The sequence below is a fragment of the Lichenostomus cassidix genome, chromosome 10 (genome assembly GCF_008360975.1).
Source record: "Lichenostomus cassidix isolate B80296 chromosome 10, HeHo_3.0, whole genome shotgun sequence".
In the NCBI taxonomy this organism is placed as follows: Eukaryota; Metazoa; Chordata; class Aves; order Passeriformes; family Meliphagidae; genus Lichenostomus; species Lichenostomus cassidix.
Genome location: NC_139491.1, coordinates 6634380 through 6653779, shown reverse-complemented (window position 1 = coordinate 6653779; position 19400 = coordinate 6634380). Strand labels below are relative to the sequence as shown.

The following is a 19400-nucleotide window of genomic DNA, read 5'->3' as shown; positions in this document are numbered from 1 at the left end:
CCTTTTTTATTCACTTTCCACTTTTAATTAAGTAGTCAAACTTTACTGGAATAGCCCAATGTAGAAAGCCAAGTATTCTGAATACCCACAGAAAAAAGAGTTTTTATTTCTGATGAATACTCACTCTTGTTGTAATCTTTCATATGAGGTTTATGTGAACACTTACCATGAGCCAGCTCTGCTCAGTATGATAAATAGATGTACTCATAGAGCTTTGAGAAACAAAGACATTGTAAAATACTCTCCAAATTGCTTTAATAAAACTGTGCACCAACCTTTTAACAGCAGAAAAGAAAAACATAATGGAGGGAACAACTCAGGCACGAGTCACCCCACCATTTGCCATTTTCTAAAGCACAGGTCTTCCTCATATGAAAGGAGAATAAATTCTGGGGGTTTTTTAGTTTATTTTTAACCCCTCTTATACTCTATCTTCAACATGAGGAGTCCTAGAAGAGCCTACAACACAGTGCCACAGACAACTCACTGCCTCCAAAGCCCCTGGTGGGGATTTCTGGTGCTTGACAACCTGGAGACAACCTTGCAGAAGAGACCAGCTCCTGGCAGAGTAGAGAGCAAACATCTTCCACTGTCACATTTCACATTCCACAACACATCTAAATATCTCTCAGAACAAGATGGGAAAACAAGCAACAGTGTTGACAGGGACACAGGAAAGCAGGAGAAGGGTAGAAGCTGTGGAACATACAGGGAATAACAAGGATAAAAGGTGAAAAGAGCAGTGACCATTGCACTGTGTGAGGCATCAGAGATGCTACATTAGAGAAGGTGTTGATGGAGTGAAGATTTGAGCATCCCACACGCACTCCTATCAGATATCCCTGATATACTGGCATAAACAGAACTGAGAAAAACAGAACATCATCTGCCTTTATTTTAAACTGCCCCTCTAAAAGGTATCAGAAAATTGTCTGTGCAGCACAGCATCATGAGAGATGGGCAAGATACCCTCAAGTCTCTTACTCACTTGGATTTCACAGTGGTTAACTCAAGAGTTCTCTACACCTCAGAGAGTTCCATGTGTTTTCCATGTGGTTTTTGCCTCAGATATGGATAGTTCTGGAGAGATCCACAGTCATGGCAGCAGCAACCTGAAGACCTCAAATGCCTAACTAAAGCCAGTAAAGTCCATGAGTCACAGTCTCAGGGGAATCAGAGCTACTTGGCTTGTACTCAGAGAAGGTCAATTGGAGCACGGGGAGACTATTTCTAAATACCCCAGAGCTTTGCCACTGGGAAAAATAAATAGAACTATGTATCTTGTTTCCACATCTTCGCAGGCTAAAAAATAGCTCTCCCAGGGCACTCTCCAGGGCAGATTCTTAAAGTGACCTTGGTCCTGCTGCTGCCCAGGACAGGGGAGCACGGGTGCACCCACCAGAGAAGTGGTGCCTTTTCAATGCTGCATTCCTGGCAGCTGATCAGAGAGCCAGGGTAATCTCAACTCCCACAGTTGCTGGCTGTCCCTTCCCAGCAAAAAGGCAAACCATGGTGGCACATAGTTAGGAGGTAGAGAGAAGGTATCAAGAGCAAATACAAGGGGAGGGTCAGAGGATTTCTGGGACAACATTGGAGTTTTCCTCTGCAGGCAGTTAGTGGGCAGTGTTCTCTACAACTTCCACATTGATAGCCAAAAAGAAGCAGATATTTTTGTGACCAAGAACCACACCAAAATACCACATTCCAAATTTCAGCATAACCACAGCAACTTTGGGAAGAGCTGCACCAGTGTCAGCTAGCTGGAAGCACATGCTGAGCTAGACAAAGCACATGACCCCCTTTTATCCTTTCTCCTCAGCTCAGAAAACCCATCCATAAGCTCCCTACACAGCCACCTCACAAATTTTGAGCTCAAGCAGCTCAGATCATGGAGGGACATTTTCCCCACATGTACCCACCTCCATTTTCTGATGAAATTCAAAGATGCTCAGGGCTTCCAGACTGTAGCTATTCCAGGCATCTGCTAATGCTGGGAGAGAAGATCTATAATCCACTAGACTGTACTTCTAGTCTCAAGACCTAAATTCTTGCCAACAATATCTCCTGAAGCCACTCCACAATGAAAGCAGCACTTCCAAGTGAGCTGCACACAAGCAGAGTCTCCACCGAATAACAAGAAATTAGTGCCTTTTAATAGGCTGCACTTGTGTTTTAAAACAAAACAGGTTTGTGTGGTTCCTCTGATGTAAAACAGGTTGTCTCCACTGGGCCACCAACCTTCTCAGCTGCCCCTAGTTATGAAACAAAAGGCACAACTCTCAGCAGGCCAGCTGAGTGACCACCACGCTTGAGCTGATTTATGGCTCTTGTTCATCAGAAAAAGAGGAGGTAGGAGCCAAATCACCTCTTCCTGTGAGCTGGGTCCCAGCAAAAATTTAATGCTCTGCACATTCATAAAAATATGTTTTAAGAAGAGCACAAATATTTTAGTAAATAAGAAAAAAATTAAGAAACTGAAGCAGCAGTGAGAAAGCTCAGGTAGACAAAAATTAATGTATAAGATGCCTTTTTTCAAAGAGAAAATAAATTCAAGATTTTCAGTAATAACTAAAAATGTTTATTAGCAATAAAATGGGCTTTATTGAGGATAGTTTTGAGTTTGCTTATCTGGTGTTTGTGTCTTGTTCCAAATGGGGAAAAAGGCCCACAGAAGAGTTCAAAACAATCCTTGAACACCAGATAAAAGGAAATAAAAGCTAAATATTGCATATTGACAATGTGGGATCATCAAAATCAAAAGCAGCATGTTTCTCTGAAGGTTGTTTCCCTTAGAAGGGAGTATTTTAGAGCACTTTACAGCCTGCCTTACAGCAACCCTCAGCAGCACTCCCTGCATCTCCAGTGGATCTCAGCAAGAAGCCAGGCTAGAAAGGTGTGACAGATACCAAGTTTTCCACTTCCCTCATGGGAAACAGTCAATGGAAAACAAAGCACTTTTGCACAACATTCATTTTAAAAGCCTTTAGGCAGCCTGTCCCATTGTTTAACAGAAAACTGATACAGGCCCAAGTCCCTTTACACACAGATCCTGCCTACCACAGTAGAGCTAACACTAATCTAATCACAGACAACACTTTCATGGGAAGGAAAACAGGGAATTGAGTGGAACTTGCCTAGCTAAGCATGGGATTGGAGCCATCAATCACTTTTGGTTGCCTCAGAAGCCTAGTCCAGCTCTGGGTCTAACTCATCCTGGGCACCTCTGTCATACAAAAAAGTTCTCCAGGCTCCCTAAATTTTAAAGTTGTTACATGAGGCCTGAGGGGAATGTTGAAGGACACTCAGATATCCTAGGAATAATATCTTAGTGGTAATACTGAGTTGGGTAATATCAAAACCTCTGTGTAGGAAACATCCTGCTGTCACCATGTAGAGGAATCTCAGGTGCTTTTTCTAAGAGAGAACTGAAGCTGTGAAGCAGTTCCAGGTATTTGGCACTATGCTAGAAAGCCAAAATCACAGGCAAAAGCAAGTTGGCTCCATCAAGAAGGCAGCTGCAGGATGTTGTGCATCTGCTGGGCCCCTTTGGTATCTTATTTAGCAAAGCAAACTGTCAAAAAATTGTGTATCTCCAGACATGTAGGCAGAGGAACTGGAAGAATGCTGCATTTAGCAAACAACAGTACCTTATATTGATCTGCTCTTAAAAAGTTTGCCTTGAAAGGCATCTGAGGAAGTGGTCAGAACAGACACTTGGGGACTAACATCCAGCACGAAGATGAAGATATAAAATGGACTTGCTGCCTTCAGAAAAGAGCTATTTGAAATATGTGGGATGGGCTTACAACCAGACGCAGATTAATACTAGTAAGAACAGTCATACTTCAAAAATACCATGATGACCAGGTCATGACTCTCTGCAAATGGAGGATGAGGCAGCACTGCCACTATTCCACTCAGGCTGGTGGTGGCAGGAGGTTCTGGCTGAGGGGGAGACAGGAGTGGCCTGTCTGCTGCCAGCACATGCTTCTCACAACCCAGTTGTGGCTGGGAAATGAAGGATGGTACCTTGCAATCAAACTGCCATCACTGTCTAGGGTACACTACAAATAAAGGGCCACCAGCATGAATCATATGATGAATCACAGCATTAACGTGTCCTTCGGGGAACTATTTTTGCCTCTTAAAAAACCCTGCAGATTTAAAGTGAGTGGAAACTGCATACATTTCTGATTTCTTTGCCTCTTCAAGTGGAACCAAAATTTTATTTCTCGCCGTCCTGGAAAGATGAGTTCCCTTGGGGCTACTGCCTACCTGACCGTCCTGACGTGTCTCTTGCTGTAGGGAGTGATGACTTTGAAAAGCAGCTCCATGGCTCCATTGATGCCAAGCACAGTTCCCGTGGTAACTAAGGCAATAAAAGGAAAAAGCAGTCAGCTCTGAAGCAGGCAGCTGGCAATGTGTTTTTGAGGAGATGTGGGGAAGAGCAGCTGCCCCTGGGGCTATGAGCTCTCTGGGCTCCCATCTGGGCTCCACAGGTCCCCTTGCAAACACGGGAAGTGAAGCACAAAGCTGTCTGTGGACACAACCTGAGCCAAAATCAGGTGCAAAACCAGTCCTGCAGCTCTTTCCCAATTTCCCCAAAGCCCCTTTTCCTGTAGACATTGTACTCTTCAGAGAACTAATCATAATTAAATAGGGTTTTCTCCCAGAAAAAAAAATGACAGAGCTCAAATTCATCCCACATCTCCCACATGCAACTCAATGAGGACAGTTCATTTCATAGGGGTTTAGAGGGCAGAGTTTTCTCTCTGTGCTATTATTCAGCAGAAAGGAAGTGGGTTTTGGGGGCTTCTGAATAAAGTTTAATTTCATCTAGGCCAATTTTCCCTCTAATCCTTCACTTTTTAACAGACTAGGAGCTCTTATAGATAGATTTTGCAGTCTGTTTCAATACCTAATGTATAGCCTAGGTGTTTAGCCAGACCTCCCCACTATGAGACAGGATATCTCTGTGTAATGAAGGGACAAATACAGTCTTGAAATATTAAATGGAAGCGACCAAGGTGAAAGGATCAGTAATCAACAGCAGCCAGAAGCAGCCCTGGCTGCCTGCCCACTGCTGGGTTTTGGCTGTTTTGTAGCCATCTCCCAGTGGTCATGAGAGAGCTGCCAGAGGCCCCATCATCTCCTGCTGTCCTATCATGTCCCTGCCAAGCTGTCCTGTGATGGAAAGCCTGGCAAGGCCTGCCAGCTACATTCACACTGCCTGGCAACTCATTAGAGACAGGGTGGTGGACAAGGCTGCTCGAACTCATCCTGCTCCAGAGCAGGATGTGGGCAGCCACACACATCTGGTGGCAGTGAAAGGAGCAACCCAGAGTGGGGCATGAGGTCAGACAAGGATTCATCTTTATTGCTTTTATACCTAAGCACTCTCAGGAGTTTTATATGGTTCAGGCTTCCCTTTAGTTCCACTCCATAAATGTAATTTTTAAGGCTGGGAACCTGTAATCCCCTAGTTTGGTATCACATCCACACAGATTTTCACCTAAATTCCCCTGCAGCTTCCCAGCTGGGCCACAGAACCCACAAAGCCAAAATTATTGATGGAGAGTGCTGGAGATACCTGGGGAGTAACAGATGCTCCAGCAAAGGTGCAGAGCTGGGGTTCTGGGGTCTGGCATTAACAGAAGGGAGGCCAGGCTGCAGTGTGCATCCCAAAAGCTCTGCAAAAACTGCAGCTGAACTGGACTGCAGGTGCACTGAAGCAGGGAGCAGGGAGGTGGGCAGATCATCATTTTGGGTGGGAGGCAGCACAGGCTCACTGCACAGCTGCAAACCCAAATAAAGGCACATTTCATCTTCTGGCTTTGGCTGCATTTTCAGCCATGCTCAGACTTTCAAATAGTGCTTATCATGGGGAGAGGGGCTGTGTGTTGAGGCTTGGCTGCTTGCCTGAGGAAGCCCAGTGCATGAAGCCAGCTCCTGTCCAAGCAAAAGGGACCTGCAGGGCTGGGAGCCAGGAGAGCTAAAATCTCAGGATGCGCAAAGCACACTGCAGGCAGGATGGCCACCAAGAATTATCTGCTGGCTGAGGGATGTAGGGAAGGAGAGGAAAGGGTTAGAGTGAGCAAAGGGAAATTTGTGCTGAGCAGCTCAGAGCTTGATAGCAGGGAAAGTCTGTATGAATCTGTAATGATCCCGGGAGAGAATACTGGAAATCCCATTGCTTGAATCATTTAACACAAGGGCATTGCCAAGCAAGAAAAGCTGGGAGAGTGCACATCTGAGGGGTTACTAGTCAAAAGACCAGGATCTAATATCTGCTTCCTGGGGGACCTTGAATAAGTAGCTGATTTCTCTCTCCCTTTGCTTCTCCACCCTCATGGAGCTGCTCTGAGGATCAATACAATCAACAATAGTGAGACATTTGGCTGTTATGGTAATGGCAACTGCATAGAGACTTAAGGTACCCAAGTCTCAGAGCAAAAGAATTGACTGTCTATATTCCAGAATAGGAGATCATTGCCATGAATATTTTTCACTACAGCACTTTTATTTCCATAGCTCGCAGATGAAATGCACTGTAAAGGCTGCATAGGCCCCTTGAGGAGCACCTTTTTCTAAGGTTGTTCTGGCTTTTGTGCTTTTCTGTATATTAATGGTGCATGCAGGCACTAACCCTACCAGGAATAATGTTTCTTTGCATTGAAATGACTAAAAAAAGAGCCCTGGTGGTTGTCACACCGAGGAAAAGAGGAAAATCCTGGCACTCACCATTAGAAGCACAAACCCGCAGCACCCAAAGGCAGTGGGTGAGGAGCAGGTGGTGGCCCAGGTTTCTTCTTGTCAAGCTCAGTATTATATCAGTGGCTTCTGCCTTCTGCACTTTCAGCCCAAATTTCCTATCTGTGTAAAGCAAATAGGAATTAAACTATTGCCAAGGCCAGGTCGTCGCAGCAGTGCTGCTAAACATATTTTCACCCAATCTTGTAACTCAAAACCTCACAACAAAAGCATTCAAATATATCAATGAGTTAAATCAGTATTAATCTTGCTGAAAACAGAAAAACATGAGATTTGCTTTAAGTCACCATAGATGAATTATAGAACAGTTTGGATTGGAAGAGATCTTTAAAGGCCACCTAGTCCAAACCCCTAGCAGTGAGTTGCACAAAAAAAGGTTGCTCAGAGCCCCATCCAATCTGAATGATCAATCTGAATGATCAATCTGACCCTGAATGTTTCCAGGGATGGGGCATCCACCACCTCTCTGGACAACCCATGCCAGTGTTTTACCACCCTCATCGTAAAATATTTCTTCCTTGTGTCTTGTCTCAATCTCCCCTTTTTCAGTTTAAAACCATTGCTCCTTGTCCTAAAGCAACAGGCCCTACAAAAAACTGTCCCCTTTAACTACTGGAATGTCACGATGAGGTCATCCTTAGTTTTGGGGTCCCCCCAGAAGCCCCCCAGTACCTCGTTGGCCAACCCTGGCCAGCAGCCGCAGCAGGGGCAGGAGGGTGCCATGGTCAGGGGGGTCTGTCCGGGCAGCAGTGGTCAGTGCCTGCAGCAAAGCCTCGCTGCCCCCCTTGCTGATCACATAGTGAATTCTCCGTCCAGTCCCTGGGGAGGAGAGGAGATTGCTCAGAGCATCCCTTCCCTGAGTCACAGCAGGCACAAACCCTCGGCCTGCAAGGAGCACACAGAGCTTCCCTTGCCTTCAGACAATATTTGAGCACCATGAATGCACAAGCATTTGCAGAATTGGCCATGGATCCCTGGACACCACAACCTGATGACTGCTTGGTGCAACTCTGTGCTCTGCTGTCTCCCCAAACCCATGTGCTGCAGAAGTTTTTCACTGTGCATTGAAATGTGGCAGAGAGGAATAAGCAGAGACACCGACAGGTTTCAAAGGAGCAAAAGGCTCAGTGATCTTTTCTTAGATGCTGGAAATTAAACAAGGAAAGAACTAAAGAAGCACTGGGCTTCTGCCAAATGAAAAGGAATCCTAGGGAAGCCTTGGGGAGAGCTTTCAAATAAATGTAGGTCTCCAAAGAAACCACACTCTAACCCAGTGAGCCTTGCTGTGTTAACAAACATTGATCCAGGCTCTGTCACTGGGGGATGATGCTCATTCAGTTCCTAGAGGAGAGCAGGACCCCTATTCCCCATGGAGGCCATGCTTTCACCAGCTGAAGAACAGGGCTGCAGGGCTCCAAGAGAGAGGCCAGGATGGACAGGGATGTCTCTGGTGAGGCTTCCAGGAGTGGGGAACCCACAAGGATCCAGCACTCACCAATGCAGCCCCACAGCCTGGCAGTTTAGTTGGGTTGGGGATTGTTTAGCAGGTGATATTTCTCGTGGTGGAGCAGAAAGGAGAAGGAACTTGATTTTTTTTTTTAAGTTCTTTTGCCAATACACTTTTTTTTCTCATGGCTTGAGCACATAAAGTGACATCACTTCTCTGCAGCCCCAAGGTACAAGTGCCTTTTGGAGAGAGGCTGAACCCTCTGCATTAGAGAGTCCCTGGGCTCTGAAAAGTCAGATTCCTTTCCCTATATCACAGTCATCTCTACAGTGGCACTGGTGAACATTTCCAGTGGTTGACTCCCAGGGATTATGAAATACTTTGAAACACCTGGGCATCTTTGAAACTAAAATGAAAAAATTGAAACTTTATCTGAGTCTCTTTTTTTTTTCCCCTTTAACACACTGAATAAGCTCGGTTTTTCTAACACAGGAGTGAGGACTGCTGATCTATAGACACAATTCACATTTTTTCACCTTGCAAACACCTGGCCAAGTTTGAACGCAAGTATGAATTCCCTGACTTACTTGAGGACCCCCTTGCTGCCCTTTGGCCATCCTTTGGCCAGATCTTTGCTTCCTTACCCAGAGACAGCAAGTCGGTGAGGACACTGAGAATGTTCAGGATGACATCCTTGTCACAGGAGCTCTGAAATGGAAACACAGCAAATGTAGGGATCAATTCAGAGCAGGAAACTTTCTCCTCCACAGGGCTGCAGTGCATCATGCAGTGCAGAGGCATTGAGATCCTTGTTTGGATACTGAGCATTTTTGGTGCCATCTGGACAGTGAATATGTGGAAACATTGAAAACACATTTGAAAAGCCTCTGACAGATCATATTACACAGTATTTAATACACAGTAGCATTTCTGTAGAACTTACATCTAAATTCTAAACTAAAGCTCTATTTTTTGGCTTGATCTGGCTACTCCAAAGTTGAGAATATTCTGTATCACATAGAAATGTTAAATGTGAGGTGGTTTTCCATTACAGCATCTCTTATTACTGGAGTTGAAGAATAATATACTTAAATTATATTAATCCCATCTACAAGAAAATTCTCCTGTCTTTGCAGCTACAACCACATGGAAGCCTTGAATTTGGGGAGAAGAAAATTTCCCTAAGCTTATTTTTAAACTAATGTAATTTAAGACCAAGTTACCACCACACCTTGACATTACACATTCTGCTTGAGAGTCACGTTAGATTTTGCATTAGAGGAAACAAGATACAATGCACTTGAGGGGAAGGAAACACATGATATCTGCCTTCCATCTGTGTGATACACTGGACCCCTTCTTTAGTCCTCCTCCAAACAGATTTCACTGCTGTGATTCAAGAATTAATCACCAGTCTATTGCAATTTGAGGGATTTGGGTTAAGTTTTGGATGTCTTAATTTCTGAACAGATACAACACAATACAAATCTCTAATATAACACAAAACTTGCATTTGTGTAGCCTTGGTCCCAAAGAACCTCAGGATCACATGAACTATATTGGAATAAATTTATCTTCAATTAAATTACAACAAGAAGATAACATCTCACAAATATTTGGCTCCTATATTTCTGAACGTTGCACTGCTTCAGAAACTTACCCTACTGGTATCTATTTTGGATATATGTGATCATTTTACCAGCCAAATTGATTCAACCATTCTCTGACATATTTAACATTATGATGCGACTGAGTATTTAAGACAAGGAGTCGAGAAATAACACCTAGCAAAAAGAAACTCCAGGAAGAATATTAGGGAAAATCTAATTCAGGTCTGTAATAATGACTATTATTGCAAATGGACACTTTTTTCCCAGTAAATCCCTGAAAAAGTCACAGCACAAGCTGACAGGGTATTAAGGATTGTGTAGCTAATTAGGGAGCTGCAGTCCATACCTCCTCCTTTGTTCCTGTTGGGGAGGCTATGCAGTGGGTGAGACATGGGGATGAAGCAGGGAAATGATCACTCTTCAGTCAGAGCAAGTGACTGCCAGCCTGGAAAAACAGATTTCCACCCCTGTCACAGAAATCCTGTCGGATGCTTGGCAGCTCCCTGTAACCAAATCTCCTTCTGTATTGGCAAAACTCTGTGTGCCATTTTCTGCATGGAATATCTACAGTGGTGCTGATGTTTCCTAGCTTCTGTATCCTAAACCTCGTGTGTATTCTTAGATTTCTTTTTTTTGGTCATAATTATTAATGAAAACAAACTCCAAATCTCTGGAAACCAGGATTCCCATCATACTGGTTTTGGTCAATTAGCAGTGCTATCAAAAAAAAGAACAAGATGTGGGGAAGGGAGGGAGGAAGGGAGGGAGGGAGGGAGGGAGGGAGGCAGGCAGGCAGGAAGGAAGGAAGGAAGGAAGGAAGGAAGGAAGGAAGGAGCAACAGGCAGAGAATCTCTGCTGAAATGGGGACTCAGTGGAGGAGGGTCTGTGAGCACTGATGGCTTTCTAAAGGCTCATCTTGCTTTTGGTCTTAGCTAAAATCCACAAAGTGCCTGTCTCCTCCCCATCTCAGAGCTGGCCGTGCCCAGAACAGAGTGCTGTTCCTACTCATTATTAACTCCACAAGCAGAGATCTCATCATTGAACATAAAAGTTCAGCCCTTTTATGCTCCACGCTGAAATCAAAAGTCTCAGTGTGATAGGACTACTGCTCCTTTCAGAGCCAAGACAAACACAATAAATGGCTTTAATGAAACTCAGTAACTCTTGGTTCACCAAGTCCTGCCAGCCTCACCTCAGAGGAGTCCAGGTTTGTGCTCCTGGCTCAAGGGACCACACAGTGAGGAGAGGCTGCAGCAGGGTCAGAGCAGCTCTGAGTACCATTACTCTTGGGTAAGATAAGTCATTTTAGTCCTCTGTTAATCTTCCTAATTCATGTCTTTGTTCATTTGAGCTGGCTCAAGTCTCCCAGACTAAACAAAGAACATTCAGAGCTCTCTTCTCAAGAGCTTCTTGGCATTTTTGAGCATAGGGACTTAATAGTCAGGGGCAGCTTGTCAGGAGTGATGAGTATCCATCAAATTTACTGACTCCAGGAAGACTTACTGTTCTCAACACCTTTTTAAATATCAGGGTTGTCTAAATCAGACTGTCCTCTGGTTTTGTCTTGCTGCCTCTCAGTATCCCTTTCCTCTGTAGGTGGATGGATTACACATTAAGGTTTCAGTAATGAAGTCTTCATTGATTTATGCTCCTATTACACTGGGTTGTTTATTTTAACTGATTGGATTGTGGGTTCCTAAGCCATTAACACAAATAGTGATGACATAAGATATCCTCTGACTTTCCATGCACTTTATCCAGGGACTCAGGCAAACAAAGAACTTGAGAGAACATGAAAGATCAACCTTTAAAATGTGAAAATTAAAGCTGGGTGATATTGGCAAATATTTTACCTGAGTGTTTACTCTTGATATTTTAACATTAAAACTCTGTGTTGGTGCCTCATTGCTTGTCTTCCTCCTGCACACTAGTGAAGGAGTTGCATGACTCATGTGCTGGCAGAAACAATGGATAAAACCCCAGTTCCATTACAAACTCTAACATATTTCCCACTAACTTTAGTGACACCACTGAATAATACAGACTTCTGCAGAAGAACACAGCTCCCATTTATAATATCAAGACAACACAGAAGAAAGCAACCCTGAAGTTGCTATTGTCTTGCTAGATGGCAACTTGCCTGTTGAAAAGAAAAAGCTCATACTTTGACTAATTAGCTTCAGGCTTTCGAAGTTGTCAAAGATATCTGGACATTAAAATCTATTAGAATTGATTGTTTAAATTAATACACATAACAAACTCTTCGTGGAGGAATTGCCAACATATTCATTCATAAAAAATATTCAGTAAATCTTTTCGAACAGTAAGTACAAATGAGAAAACCACAACTTGTGCCTGATCTGAAAAAGATGAATAGAGTAATTTCTTTAATGCAAATTTCTTACCCAGCTCTGGTAAAAATAAACACATTAGTTATTTTTATTGAAAGAGATGTTTGATGGTTTAAGAACAAACCATAACCAAAGAGAGGAGAGAAGTAAAATTCCTCTTGCTAAGTATTTTCCATTCCTGCCAGCACTTACAAGTGTTAGATACAGCATCTACATGTGCACAGACTAATGAAGATGCATTTGTTGTATATGGGTGGAATAAGAGCAGAGAAAAGTTCCCAGAGGCTTAAGTTAGATTACAGAATCACTGACCTCCTGCAGAATCTCACCAAAAGGATTTAAAGTTAGAGCCAAATTGTTACCTATTAACAAGAGCCTGTAGTTGCCTTTCACAGCTAGTGGCTGGACAAAGGCTAAAGTAGCAAAAACATCACTTTAAATGTCAAGCCTGGCTGTACTTTTTGGTCAGAGCCCCTCATCTCCCTTAGCCTTACTCCAGCAAAGCCTCCTGTTTTCCTCACCCAACCAGGAGCATCACAGGGCTGAGCTCACGTACATTTAATCAGCTCCTGGCTGAGAGCTCCTCTCTGAGCTTTTTCTGGGAATTAATCCCTGAAACACTGGGGTTAGCTTGGCGGAAGCTCCTCGGAGATAAACAGCAGGAGGATGGAGAAAGCCAGGAATAAAAAAATAGCCCAGCACACAGTCATTGACAGGTTAACAGGCAGCAAGTGATTAGTTGGTGACATTGGGTTTGGAGGACAACAGCTCGATCCCAACATCCTTCTGACTGGCAGCTCGGGTTATTCCACTGACCCATGATTAAGCAGGGAACAGCTCCTGTCTCCTTGTCCTGCTGCTGGGAACATGCCAAGACCAGCTGTTATTTACTCAAGACAAGATTATAAAATTGCTGCTAAGCCACAGAAACAGGTAACCTCAGGGAAGTCTCTGGGGGTGTTTTCCACAAGACATAGAGGTGGGATTTTTTTGTGTCCTGCCTGGAGGATAGCAGCCATCAGTGCCATTCCCCTTTCAGCACTGCCTTCAAACAAAAATCTTCCCATAATCTCAGTCTTTTGGGCTTTTGTGTCTTTTGCCCAAAGGCAAGTATTCCTCCAAATGAGACACACAACCTTACTGAGAGGGTTTGTTGTGAGTCTAAGAATTAATGCTGGAAAAAGGAGGACACCCAGAAAGAAATCAAACAGCATTAATTTGTGCGGTGCGAGATTTACTAATAAATATTTTATTCGGGGGAAGAAATACAAAGCAGTTATTCCAATCACAAAAATAATGAATGCGAAATGAATGAAGTCGCTCTTGCAAGACAACGCGGAACATGATTTCTACCAACATGTCTTCTAAATTAATTGTTGAATTGTCTCACAAAACTCTGTGACTGCCTAGGAAAAAACTCCCAAACAAAAAAGAAAACAAAATTATCTCATTTTAAAGAAAAGGTACTGCTGCACTGGGCTAAAAAACTTCCAGACTTGTTTGTTTGTGTCTTTTTTAGGGAGACTAAGGAATAGAATGTCCAGTTCCAGGGTTTGTTTGTTTATTTGTTTGTTTGTTTTTAAATAGCCTGTTTCTAAATACGGAAGCAGGATCTGACCTGTCCAAAATATATCCTCCTCTCTTCTCTTTCCCTTAATAAATTTGCTCACGCAAATAGCAGTCAGCAGCCCAACTGCCTGTGTAATGAGACATCTGCAAGTCAGATTTCTCACTCTCTGCACTCAAAGCCTATTGAAGAGAAATTCTGGGGCAAAATTAATACTGCCTAAAATCAAGAGCAGGTTAGAGGATGAGCAGCATTAGTCCTCATTCTCTCCTGAGACCTCTAGAAAATACTGGGTTCTAATTACTCTCTTAATGCTTAAATCAGAGAGTCCTCTGCCAGCAAGGTGGAGGTGCCTACCAGCCCCAACTGCTGGGCACAGCCACTCTCCGCTGGCATTATGGATTTGCCAGCTGGATATCTTCTTCCCACAGCTGACTATCCAGCCTTACAATAACTGTGAAGCCAGGTTTGGTGCCTTATGTTCTGTGCTTTGTCAGAGTAAATTGCTTTTTCTAATTTAAGAGGAGCTAAAAATTCACACTTAAATAAGAGAGCAAAATACCCTGGAGAGTTTCTTGTCTGTATGCTCCTATCCTCAGCCTCAATATTCAGCCAGCTAACTGTGATTTCTTCTCATTGGAAGGTTATTATCCACAGTATTTGTTACATGGAGGTTTAGGGGGAAAAACTCATTATTTCTGAGGGTGAAAAAAGGGTTCAGGTATCTCTAAAATATCAGTAGGAAACCGCAGAGTAAGGGAGGATTCCAATTAAAGTGATTATAGCCTGAATTTTGTCATAACTGGAGCACCTTGTTAACAATACTACCATCATCCAGCTTTAGAAGGATCCTGGGAAATCATGGTCAAGTTGCCCCTGCTCCCAAAATACCCAACCAAACATCCTCAGCATCACCACAGGAGTCTCCATTGTCTGTGGTAAACAGGACGTGCATTTCTTTGTCCAAATCTGGATTTCCTCTTCTGAGGAGTCAGATAGGCCTGAGCAAGCCAGGAATCTCAGAGGAGACATGGAAGGAAAAGGGGCTATTTTTAAAGCCTTGGAGAGGAGGACCTTGCTGCTCTGCAAGTGTCCTAAGTGACTCCTGAAGTGTCCTAAGTGACTTCTTTAATCCTGGGAGAAAGGCATCTGCAGCTGTGGGGGATCACATAGCCCTCAAACTGTACCCAGGGCAGCCAAGGGGACCAGGGACAGGACACGTGGCCAGGCAACTTCTCCCTCCTGTTCCCAAGCCTTGGAGGCAAGTCCCTCTCGCTGGCCCTGGCCACCCCTGTGAGGCATGGCAACCACCACACCAAGCCCAAAGCAGGAATTATGGGGTTTAGATCAGAAAATATAGCAAAGACTCATTGAAAATGTCCCTCCCTCTGGCCTGCTGCAGTCAGGTCGGTGGCTTTTTTCATGGCTTGCAATGACCTGAAGGTTTGGGTTTTTCTCACCCTTGTTTGCTCTTGGGTGTGATAACCTGCAGCATCTTTTTCAGTAACCAAACCACTGCTGGATGCAAAGATCCAACCCTTCACAATGAGGTGTAATTCACCTGCTCATTCAGGTGATTGGGCAGGAATAGTGCCTCAAAGCAAACTTCTAGCATGCAAATGGACAGGGCTTTGCTCCTATTCACTGAGCTTCAGGACTTCTCAAAGGGTACAGGCTGCACTCTGCAGGACTGAACTGCTTCAAGGCAGAGATGGGCAAATTCCAAATTTACATCCTAATGTCTTCAAAACACTGAAGGTGTTGAGATGAAACAGCTTGGCTTGAGCTGATCTCTAGCCAAAATAACTTGGTGCATAACATGGTGGAAGTCATCTGTGCCAGGGAATCTTACTAAATTTAATGCAATAAATTCCACTAATATAACACCTTTCATCAGAGGATTACAGACTTCTTTGCAAATATTAGCTAACACCTGCCCAAGAGCATCCCTCATCAAGACCAGATTGTTTCTTATTTTCCTGGTGGGAAATATCACCCTGTGGTGGGAAATTCACTTAGGCAATACCCAAGAGGATAGCTGGCAGAGCCAGGATAGCTACTACCAAAGAATGAAACAGAAACACTGTGTGCACAGAAGTACTGTGGCTCTCAATCACACACTCTCTTCCATTTATTTGTGGAGAGTTCAAAGATTTCCTTCCCTGAGATCAGTCTTTTCCTCCCAACTTCCCAGAAGTAAGTGCAGCAGAAAAATTTATCCCCAGCAAGAAATACTGATGCCAGACTGGGAGAAGAAAGAGCTCCTCACCACCAGTGGGTCCCAGAGCTGTTTGAAAAGAGATTCATCCTTGTGCCAAGGGATGAGGGAGATGCTTCATTTAATTAATCCATACAGGAATTAGGAAGCACACAGACTGTGACCTGATCTTTCCCCAGAGGATGTTTTACTTGCTGTGTCAGGAAGTCTCAAAGGTGTTTCACCTAACTTTAGAGCAAGGTTGTTCATCTCAGTGCCACATCATTAGTGTGTCACTCCAATAAAATATATATTCACATCCAGATATCCTCAGGAATTGTGCCCTGACAGACTGCAATACCTTGGATGCTTTTGGCAAAGTAAGCCGCTTTTTTTCTCTTTCTTTTTTCATGCCAAAATTCTCTCAATGTTCTCAAAGAAAAGCTTGTCCTTGTGCAGAAGTTCCTCCTGATACAAAGTTCCTTTTTGTCACTTGCTCCTCTCACTAATGCGCCTCTAATAGAGCAATTACTTTATTATGCAGAAACGGTGGTAAAACACATTATTATATAACCCTCAAATGCTTCTGTCAAATTGGAAGTGTTAAAAGAATGAGGAAACTTTGAGATAAATCAAAACACGTGATACTCTGCAAAAGGCTTTTAGACTTTCTTTTGAATATTTCTAATGTTCTTTCTGTAATTTCTACTGCAGATAAATTCTCCCAGGTTTTATCTCTTATTTCACAATAAGTTACCTATGACACCTAAAGATTTTGACTGGATTTAATGTTATCTTATTCTCTTTTTTGCTCTTTTAAATCTATTTTTATTTTAATGCCAAGATTATCCTAGCATATGCCTTTCACACTCTCTTAATAGGTTTCTGTAAGGTATTAACCATTCTTGCACAATGAATTCTATATGCATGCCAGCACCTACTGTTTATTGCTGGTTTTTGGATTTATTCCTATATTTTATATTACTTTTGCTGTTACTGAACTAATTTAAAATATTAATGTTTCATTCAAATGCCACTCTGTTACAGCTACTTAACACAACTGCCACCCAAATTTAATAGGCAGGGATCAGTTTTCTGTGTTCAGTTTTAGTTTTATTTTCCCCTACTAGTGACAAAAAAGCAGCATGAAACATGCTACTGTCTTTCTTTTTGTGAGATCTGATGGGTGTCAGTCCAGAGAACACTTTGTCTTTCAAAGAAAAAGCACATTTGGGAATTGACAAACTTCTTTACAAGCAATGGCATTTCTCAAAGTACAAGTGAGTCTGGAGATCCTTGGAAAATTTCCAGCTGTACTCGCTTTTTAATAAAACCACAGATTTTTGAATGCTATAGCGAATGCGGGTCTGTGCATATGGAAATAAATAGCCATCATGAAGGTGATGCTATCCTTGACTTCTCTGGGATGCTCCTGCTTGGACCACACATGATAAAATCTCAGAATTCCTATGTCTCCTCTCAATCTGCCCTGGCACTTTGCATCCAGTCCAGGCTTCTCTCTGTATTCCAGTGCAAATATTCCCACTCACTGCACGTTATTCTGGCACTGACTTGTACAGGCTGAAGATGAGGATCACTATAAGGTACATTCTGGTTTAGAAAAACACCAGTCCTTTCACTTGCCAAGACAAGTGTCCTTATGTGTCAGTCTACTTCCAAAAATGCCTTCTGGAACAGCCATGCAAATGCTTTTAATCAATCACATCTAATAAGGAAGACTGAGGTACGGGCAGTGGAGACAAGCCAATAATAACTATTGTTAGTCACAGCTTATTTTCTTCAGAGATGGAACCTGAAAGTGAAAATGATGAACCTATTTTCCCCATCCAGCCTAAGTGAAAAATCAAACAACAAACGAAAGTCGGCATCCATAATGAATAGCAAACTGTGTTTTGAAATTCTAATGATTTAAAGTAATATTACTAGCAATGTAAAGCAGAACTTCTGTTTAGCTGCTTTGCTGAGACCCATCTGTCTAGATTTGAGCAGCAATCTCTTAACAGCAAAGCCCTCAGTTCTCTGAAAAGGTTGCCAAGTTTTTAAGAGGTATGACAGGGATATGTCATTTTCCATCCAGAAGGTAACAAAGCTTTTTATCTCCTTTATCTTTAGGCTACACCCCATGCAAGACACCCAGCAGCAGCAAGCCAATGCCACCATCCTAAAGACAGGCATGTCTGGGGCTTTCTTTGGCCCTTTGTACTTCAGTTCTGTAGCTCAGAAGGACTTGCAAACTAAGTGTTGGTCAGTCAAGCTAAAAGGCTTTTTGTTAGATCCAGGAACAAGCCCACAGCTATGCTTGTGCTCCAGGAAAAGGGACAGGAGTTGTATTTAAAAATACCCACACTCTGCTGGGATCCCTTGTGGAGTTCACCCAACCAAACCCCTCAGCCTGTCTCTCCTGAGACTCTCACATGGGAATGGGCTGAACACACAGTGGCCTGTGACTCTTGGGAAAACAGAGGACCTTTGGCAGGAGCCACATATTGCTCTGCTCCTGGCACAGCAGTGGGGTGAGACCTCTGGTCTCTGCACAGACCCTCATGTGTCTCGCTGAGATCCGAGCAAATTCAGTCTCAATCTCTCAGAGAAATGTGAATTCTTCAGCGAATACGCGGTGAGAGATTTGATCTGTGTCAGAATCTACATCTGATGCTTGCATCCACTGCCAGGAGGCAGAGATCACCACAAAGTTTTTGTTGTGCCCCATTTTATTTCAGCTTGTTCCCAAGGAGACCTGTTGGTGTAATAGTGCTCTCCAGGCTTTGTAGGACATAGCAGGGGACTCTCAGCTAGGAAGATTTCCAACTGTTTGATCACCCAGCCGTGCAGACCTTTTAGACAAACCCTCCAGAGTTTTCAGTCAGTGAGGTACAGCTGCTGCTGCGAGAGCTTTTGAAACAAGCTGTTAATAATCATGGTTTTCATCTCAAAGAGAAGTCGTTTTAATGCATCTCTGCATCCAGCTGTCCCCTTGAAGTCCTTGTGCATCCTGGGGAGATCAAATGGCCTTAGCCATATGCAAAGAGAAATTGTCAAAGAAAACAGAGCCAGGCACACATTTTCTTTCTCATTTGTCACCTCCAGCTCTCTCCCACACTTGCAGAACTTTAACATGGAGCAAGAAACTATTCAAATGCAGAAGATTTTCCCAAGGAGAAGGTCAGAAAAACCAGACCAGTAAGGCTGCTTTCGCCTAGCTGCTCCACAAATGTCTCCATATGGATGGTGCTGGTTTATTCCTGGAAGAATTGAGGGTTGAAAGAGGTGGTTCAGTTTGTTCCTCTGACTTCATCAGATCAGCATTTTAATCATAGGGAAAGGTCAGGTGGTCCATTCTCCCTCCTCCTCTCTTTTGAAGTGAGACAGGTGGGCATTCGCCATGCCAAGCAAACTGCTTATGGGTGGATATCTCTCTCCCTGTCAATCTCCTGCT

General features: G+C 43.4%; 1 protein-coding gene across 4 annotated transcripts in view; it reads right to left on the bottom strand.

Annotated features, from left to right (window-relative positions):
- The window catches only part of AGBL1 (AGBL carboxypeptidase 1), a 263897-nt gene that overhangs the window by 235434 nt on the left and 9063 nt on the right, over positions 1 to 19400 (bottom strand). For all 4 annotated transcript variants that reach the window (XM_085070420.1, XM_085070421.1, XM_085070423.1 and 1 more), the window contains exons 2-5: positions 8863 to 8926; positions 7444 to 7590; positions 6742 to 6873; positions 4276 to 4369 (exon numbers count right to left, since the gene is read on the bottom strand). In XM_085070420.1, the coding sequence (XP_084926546.1) occupies positions 4276 to 4369; positions 6742 to 6873; positions 7444 to 7590; positions 8863 to 8926 (437 nt within the window). The remainder of the gene's footprint in view (positions 1 to 4275; positions 4370 to 6741; positions 6874 to 7443; positions 7591 to 8862; positions 8927 to 19400) is intronic.